General features: G+C 34.9%; 1 protein-coding gene across 1 annotated transcript; it reads left to right on the top strand.

Moving 5' to 3' along the window:
- The first annotated feature begins 947 nt into the window (after positions 1-947).
- On the top strand, positions 948-4,294 carry Oli (basic helix-loop-helix family member olig). Its single transcript, XM_014348508.2, has 4 exons — positions 948-1,100; positions 2,239-2,504; positions 2,669-2,892; positions 4,041-4,294. Exons 1-4 carry the CDS (start codon positions 948-950, stop codon positions 4,292-4,294), a joined length of 897 nt encoding a protein of 298 aa, XP_014203994.2.
- The last annotated feature ends 4,001 nt before the right edge of the window (positions 4,295-8,295 follow it).

Below are 8,295 nucleotides of genomic sequence, written 5' to 3'. Positions count from 1 at the left end.
GTTTATTAAAAAAAAAATGTGATTCCAGCAAGTATATAAAAAAAATATTTACTAACTTTTAGTTGTATTCTAAATTTTTTATTAATAAATAATTTCTTATTTTCGAAAAATGATGTTTCTATTTTACTTGAGTTAATTGTTTAATAATAGTCATTTATTAAACAAGTAATAAGGCCTTCTTATAGATATTTTCTTGATAGTTTATGATAGACTTAATCTCAAAAAAAATCACACTTGATCAAAGTACATGCAATTTTAACTGAACCCCTAAATTAATCAAAATATAAAAATAGTTAACTGTAAAAGATTTGGCATCTTTTCTCAAGTTTTCTACAAAATAGTAGCAACCAACCCTTATTTTGATCTTTCTACATATAAGTACTTACTGATTTTTTTTCTGCTTACTACTGATTGGTAGTTTTTACTTAGAAATTTTGATAAGCTGCGTAAAACATTGCAATTTAATTTTTTGTCTTCCAGGAATATGTATTTTAAATTTCTTTGCACAAAAAAAGAAAAAGATTGTTGGAAAATAGGTCCACCACCTCATCGGTACGAGAAAAAAAATTTTATAACTTCTTGATTCTAAAAAACAACAGAAGTCTCTCATAATTTAATTAAGTTGTTGCGAGTTGAAACGCCTCTATTGTATGAATTTTTTTCACTGAAAACGGTAAATTTTTTTTTGTAATATCCACAACAAGTACATCGTAATCATCACATCAACCGCAGATGAGAAAATCTTTAACTCACGCTAAAGATGAGAAAGCAGATTAAACATAAAAAAAAAAAAAAAGTCATAGAGTTTGCAGAAGACAATAGCATATCTGTATTAAATTCACAGTAAGAAAAGTCATCATCCTGGTCGAGCGAAAGCGAGCCGCGGAAGGCGAGCGTTTGCGATTCAGCGCACGAGAAAGAGGCGAAGAGGAGGAGGAGGGGGAGGAATGAGGTCCTACGATGGTGAGAGCAGCTCCTGCGAGGAGGACGAGAGGAGAGAGGCGATGCCCGAGGCCCACTTGCACCAGCAAGGCCCCTGGCAGCAGCAGCACCAGCGCTCGGCCTCACATCCGACCTGGGCGTGGGAGCAACGTAGTACCGTAAGTTTCCCGGCAACAACGCGCCACGCGCGCCCATTACACGCACTTACTGAGCTCGACTGAGCGTTGCTCTTCTTCGTGTGCTCTCTATTGTGCTCAGAAATACCGATTGCCTGTTTTTTTTTTTTTTTTTTTTTTTTCCACTGGTTTCAATTTTATTGAAACTCAGTTGTCGTTTAGGTACGAACACGGAAATACTTTTACGTGAATGGGCAAATCATAGAGCAAATGGTGAAAACATTTAACTGTTACGTCAACGGTTCTTTAGCTGCATTGTAGCGATACGGAATCACTTGTTTTTGAAATCTGCAGTATGTCAAAGCAAAAAAGATTGATGGCGATTGTCCAACTTAATGAAATTCTGGTGTTGAGGAATCAACCGTACTATTACTACTCAATAATAGTATATTGCGCAACTGGTGCCGTGAAGTGGGTTCACAAACATGAGACCACATTCATAAAATACGCAAGACGGTTTTCTTAAATTTCAGACTCCCTCTTTTTACGTGAGAATTTGTACGATTTTCTACAACCCCTCCTTTTCACTCATATATGTTACATAAAGTTTCGTATATACCTGGAAATGAAAATTATCTCCTTAAATTATTAAAAATTATTCTTTTGGCTTATTTAGTTTCCTCGGTCCTTCTCAATGTGTTGAATTTGAAAGTTCATTAATAATTTCTATGATGATCATTGATAGCTATAACTAGTTACTACCCAAATATTGTTGGTAGATATGTACAACAGGTAAAAATACTTATAAAATTTACTACATGATCAAGTAATATTAAATACGTATGTTTTATTTTTATTTTTACTTTTCATGTATGAACAAAGACTTTGATAAAGTACATTCAAGTTACACCGAGGTTTCGCCCTTATTCCGAAGCTTTGACGCAGTCTTTGTTTATTCGTTTTTTTAGTGTGTGATATAAGAAAAGAATCCACGTTTAACTTTGTCAGAATTTCATATCTTTAGAAAGACGTAGTGGATTAAAATTGATATTCTCTTCTATTTTAAAAACATGTGTATGATACAAAAAAGAAAAAAAAAATATTCGACACGCATTGGTATAATATGATAAAACTCGATTATACTGCAAAATTAAGCCAATCGCTCGATGAAATTCAACAGCACGCACTGGGATCCCACTCCGGCAACCCCGGGCTGAATCCGATGGCTTACCACCAAGGACCAGGGAGCTCGGCCCACCAAATGCTGGGAGCACCACCAGCCGTCTATTCGGCCTCGGAAAATCCACAGAGCGCCCCAGGTCGACGCACTCCCCTCGGGGCCGTCGGCCTCGGTGGCTTTTACTTTCAGCAGCAACAACCACCGGCCCAGCCACATGCCTCTTCGTCCAACACCCTCACCGACGAAAATAGACCCGATCACGAACGGTACGTACACTTACGTGCACCGAGCTTTTGTTTACCACTTTGGTTGGTTTTTTCTCGCGGCGTCTCGAGCAGCTATTCTTTGATCGTCGATTGCATTGAACGCTACAATCTATTTGCACGGTATACGTTGAGCCACTAAAAAATCGCCTGTGGTCCGTCCACAGATCCGGAGCCCAGCGCCTGAACTGTCCATCGAAGTCGAAGACGACGAGACAGGGGAAGAGCGTCAGGCTGAACATCAACGCCAGAGAGCGGCGACGGATGCACGATCTCAACGACGCCCTGGACGAGCTGCGTTCGGTCATTCCTTACGCGCACAGCCCCTCCGTGCGGAAGCTTTCGAAAATCGCCACGCTCCTGCTAGCCAAGAACTACATTCTCATGCAAGGTCAGACTTTACTGTGCTCGGTTATTGCGATACGTGTACCTGCGAGTTGTTCAGCCTGAGTGCGGAATGCCGATGGTTTTTTGTACTGTGAAGGAAAAAAAAAAACGCGCTCTAATTGCGTTGCGTGACACTATTTTTTGTGTGCTCAGTGAGACACATGTCTATGTGACGGAGACGATTGTACGTCAGTCATTTCGTTTGATCGAACAAGTAAATATAATTTTTGTTCTTCCCGTGTTTTTTCAGCGATATTCTTGAAAAATGTTCAACACTTGTTTCACGATATAAGAAATAAGGAAAGACAATGTGTATACGTAACTATTACCTAACAATCTTTTTTCAAGCGACGATGGACAATTTTCCTAGTAAAAGTTGTCTATATTTCATTCATAGAAACGTCGCCTTACATAAATCGCGAGACAAGTATAATAGTTACGTATTTCTTCTCCCTTAAAATAAACGGCTGCAATTGTTGATAAGTACTACAAACGAAGGTGACAAAAGTTTCATAACAATTGCAAAAAAAAATGTGTTACAATCGTCACATTATTTTTTTCGCGTGACTCTCGGAACGTAAGCTGATTAAAATAAAATTTTTGGCACCAGACCTACTTTCATTGCAAAAAAGTAGGTCAAGTTTTGCAATGCGCTATGCAACATGCCTAAATAAACCGGTCGCAACAATGAAATACTTTCACCGAGTCGATTCAACTGTCAGAAATGAGACGCGTCGTTACTGATACGTTGAAGGCGATTACTCATTCCCGAATGAAAGCTCACCTAACCTGATTCCGTGAACTGAAAAAAAAAAAAAAGAAAAAAGAAAAAAAAGAACCACTTTATGCATGCAAAGTTCAGTTGAATCACCTGAAATTCACGTAACTGCCAATACACGTATACTTAGATATATACCCCACACAACGAATTCAAACTCCGATAGTACCAACTTAAAGGTATTTTCTCATGTTGATGCTATAACAATAGCCGTAGTAGTAGTTATCCATATAACAGAGGAAGTACGACAACGCGACACTCCAATAAAAATACACACTCTCAACTTTCTAATGGTACAGTGTACGAGGATGTATATGCACGTATACCAAGGCATGCACACACAATGTACATTATATTATGTTCTCGTAATACAGGAAACGCACTGGAGGAGCTGCGACGAGTCATCGCGGTGTTGCAATCGCCCCACGCCCACACGACCGCCCTACCACCGACCCCCGTCTCGTATGATCTGCTGCAAGGCTTTCCTGGCAAGCTATTTCAAGGCGTCCAAGAGCTGCAAGGCCTACAACAACAGCTCGCGCCTAACGCTCCGGTTAATCCGCAGCAGCAATCGGTCAGCCCGGCCGGAGGTGAGGTATCGGTCGCTGGTGCCGGGGACTCGGCATGAAATCGATAATTTTTAGGCTTTGTTTTTTTTTTTTTTTTTTTTTCACTTCGTATTTAGCATGAGATTTTTTGTAAGGGCTTTTTATCTGAACATCTAATATGTACAATAGCAAAAAAGTGATTTATGTGAATGGGGTAATAGTGACGAGGATTATGCTGCTGACCGTACACATTGAACTCAAGATAATCGGAATGTGATTTGTATGATCAAGACATCGATTTTTTTTTAAATCTCGTTTTTTAAAATTCACGACTTTTCTGTCACTTTATAAGTTGTGCACAAATAACACTGGATACTTTTTAGAGAAGAAGAGTTAAATTTGCTAAAATATCAAGTATTCATGAAAAGAGTTGACAAGTTATTTCGAATTCTATTAAAAGGTCGCTCGGGTACAAGTTTTGACTTTATAATTCGTGTTTACTTGATGAGCATTCAAAAAAGCAGTGTTTGAAGTACAGTGGCACATAAAGCAACAATTAAGATGATGCCGTCACTAAATATTCATCCTAATTACTTATGTTGTAGATTATTTAGCTTGAAAGATTCACTATATACATACATGAAGTAAGTTAAAAAAAAAAAAGAAAAAAAAAACAATTTACATTCCGGTTTACTTTTTTTTAGATATTCCCGCAAGGTATTACGTTTAAAATGAAAAAGCATGTTATGTATACAAAGCAAGAAAACATTGGTAACGTGTTTATCTATAGTAATCGTCAAAAACGTACGAAAGTAATGAAGCCTATGAAAAGTCAAGGTGAAAGTCATTAGGAATAAGTAAGTGTATAAGTATTAAACGTCATAAGTCAATGCGTTTTTAAGTAACGTTAAGAAATGATATTAGACGCGGACTGATAAAAATAATCTAGAATATAAGAACGTCTTATGAATTATATTTATATTTGAAATTAATTTTACCGCGATATAAGAGTGAAGAAAGAAACATATGTTAAGTTTGAGTTTTAACTACGAAAGAGAGACAGTGTGAAAGTATCAGATTTTAAAAATATAGCTGAAGCTCGAAGTACTGTTTTGGTAGCCAGTGAGCACTGTGAAGGCAAAAAAGAAGGGACGAAAATATATAAATGAAGTATAAGGAATGAAAGTCATTGAGAACAGCCAAAATAAGCTAGTGTCAAAAAAACTTTCCAATACGATAGTCAATATTGTATGTGATACGACTACATGTATTTTAGTCGCGTAAGTCGCCAATGAATAAGAAAAAATTATACATTCGTATATAAATTATATGAATGATTATATGCGGTAAAATGGTTATGGTCTTCTTACACTCTCCGCTCACTCATCTCCTATGCGTATAAATAAGAAAATTATTAAATGAAGCCTTTACCAAAATTCATGATGGTAGGCTGTACAAGTATCTAGAATTTTTTTGGGGGTACTTAATTTTGCTTCAGAATAGACCTAGATCCTAGATATTTTATCTTTCTGTTCACAATTTGTTTTACATTTTCTTCCTATAGTTTCTATTCCTTATTTAACTCTATCAATACTTTGCTTTAAATTTTTTTATTCTTGCTCTTCAAATCTAATATTTTCTTAATTTTTTGGACTGTATTAATTACTCTTTATGAAGCTTCATTTTTTAAGTACTTCTTGAAACTTTTTGAAAATGCTCGATAAAATTTGGCTTTCATATTGTTTTGAATTCAACATTTGGATCGCACTTTTGTATTGACACTTTACATCTGGAGTCACATTAATCTTTTTGTATCTATCTTTTGTTTCTGTCAATGTATTTTTATATATGTATAAGCCATTTTCTTGATTGGTGTACAAGTTTAAATTATTTATTTAGTCATTTTTCATCTCCATGTTAACAACACCGCATTATACTCATAATTTTGTGAATAATACACACATTTTATTGATACTAAAACGTATCTTTACAAATAATAAAATATTCCAAAGTGAAATTCATGTGATTCACCAGTTTAAAAGTGAATGTATAATATTAAAAAGCCTCAAACAATCAGTCATGTTTCTATTGAAAAAATCATATATTTCTCTGGTATGTTTAAGAGTGCAGCAGGATATAGTGGAGAAACTTCTCCAGTTTTTTTACTTCCATTTAAAATCATGTAAAATTCTTTAGTAAATGTTACCTAATTTGGTGGGAGATAGTAAGAATTGTTTTGAAAACAACTATATAATATCAAAGAAAATACTAAATATTTCTCTGAAACTTCTGTTTTTTTTTACTGTGCAAGTGGACAAAAAAGTGACAACAAAATTGTTGTAAAATCTTTGCTGTGTGTACATTTAAAGTGCCAAAAATAATGAGAGAATTAACAAAAAAATTGATAAACTTTTTTTATGAATAGATATACTTAATGGTTGCACTTGCAATCTTGAGAAAAACCTAGCCTGTATAGCCCAAGATGAGCAATAATCGACTAATGAACGTGAATGATGTTCCAAAAGTTAAAGAAAAAAATACCAAAAACAAAATGCCAAACTTAAAAGTGTATATCTCATTTATATACATTTATGAGGTAATGGAAGAGAACTACGAACTACAAAAAGTCAATATTAGAATGTATTAAGAAATAATTTAATAACAAACAGTTACTCGTCCGTAGATTGTAGAAATTATTATAAGTGTTTAGCTTGAAAATAAAATCTATTTACAAATTCACATTGTACAATGTCCGATGCTTTAATTTAACTTTTACCCTTCACTTTTGATTTTTTTCTCATCCCACATCATTAACATTGTATTGTGTAATGTCTTATTTTCTAGCTAATAATAGGAAAAAGATACTTCATTGTAAGCTTCGAGTCTAAAAAGATGAAGGAAGAAAGCTGAAGAATATGCCAAAATCTTCCACTAAGACCATTATGGCAATTCGATGTCACAAGCAGCTTCTTTATCCCCCTCAACATGGAACTCTCCAAATCATGCTACTGCAGATTTTTTTTTTATTTCACAAAATTCGAATAAATAATATCCTAATTTTTATAAAACAGTTTGAATACTGTCCATACCACAGGTGTAGTATCCAATCATTTTTTAGGTTTGTTTTTAACCTATAATGTTTTTGGTAATTGAAAGACAATTATTCAGTTCCAAGACACTCCAGCAGTAAGGCTAAATAATGATAATGATGAGTACTGTTATAATAGTTACGTGACGTCACTACTGTAGTACTTTAGAAAACCAAGAATATCAAATTGTGTCCTGGCCATGATACGAGTTGATCGGCCCATTAAAGTGGATTGTTAACTTGCGTCCTGGTAAGTAAAACGCAAGTGATGAGCCGTAACAGATTCTTCTGTCACACTTTATCCAGGCTTTGAACTGGCAGAATATCTGGCGTGTTAAAAAAAACTGTATTTTTACTTGATTAAAGAAATTCAAGTACGGGTAAAAATTTTTTGATAACTGAGTATTTTTTAACTGAGATATTAGATACATCTTTTATACAATCCATCATTTCATCTCGTATATATTTTTCTTATTTATTGCTTCAGCAAATACGTACAAATTTCATTGTGCAGATTGACGTAAGTGATTTAGGGGTAAACGATACAGTTATTGACACCTCAAGGTAGTGATTGACCCCTGTATAATTTGTATATCTACATATAAAGGCTCCATTTAAAAATGCATGTGGCGGTCAATCACTATCAGGGGGTCAACAACTGTACCGTTTACCTACTTACGAATGAAACGATTCACAACTATTCGTGATTATACAAACTGAAGACTCTAATCTTGGCCAAATCAAAGATGGTCCAAGTACGTCATATTCAATGTTAATATTAAGGACATACTCAACAAATTTTTCAACTTTGTTATTTTTCTGCATTGTGATCATTAAGTCATATTAATGAAACAATTACTAATTTCATCCAAAGATAAAAAAGATAATCCAACAAATTGTTTTGGAAAATTATTTATTTCTGAGTAATTTTAACTGAAACAAAAACGGCCTCCTCGTTATTCTGTTTCTGGAAGATACTTAGTAGTACCATGG

This window comes from Copidosoma floridanum, unplaced genomic scaffold, assembly GCF_036245765.1.
Source record: "Copidosoma floridanum isolate Cflo_tuat_1 unplaced genomic scaffold, Cflo_Japanese_pri ptg000013l, whole genome shotgun sequence".
NCBI lineage: Eukaryota > Metazoa > Arthropoda > Insecta > Hymenoptera > Encyrtidae > Copidosoma > Copidosoma floridanum.
This window is presented reverse-complemented; position numbering and strand designations above follow the sequence as displayed.

Bases quoted from the DNA above. Each gene is read 5' to 3' on its own strand.
- Oli (XM_014348508.2), top strand. From the start codon at position 948: ATGAGGTCCTACGATGGTGAGAGCAGCTCCTGCGAGGAGGACGAGAGG. The intron at 2,505-2,668 runs GTACGTACACTT...GTCCGTCCACAG, and splicing joins AATAGACCCGATCACGAACG to ATCCGGAGCCCAGCGCCTGA. The intron at 2,893-4,040 runs GTCAGACTTTAC...CTCGTAATACAG, and splicing joins GAACTACATTCTCATGCAAG to GAAACGCACTGGAGGAGCTG.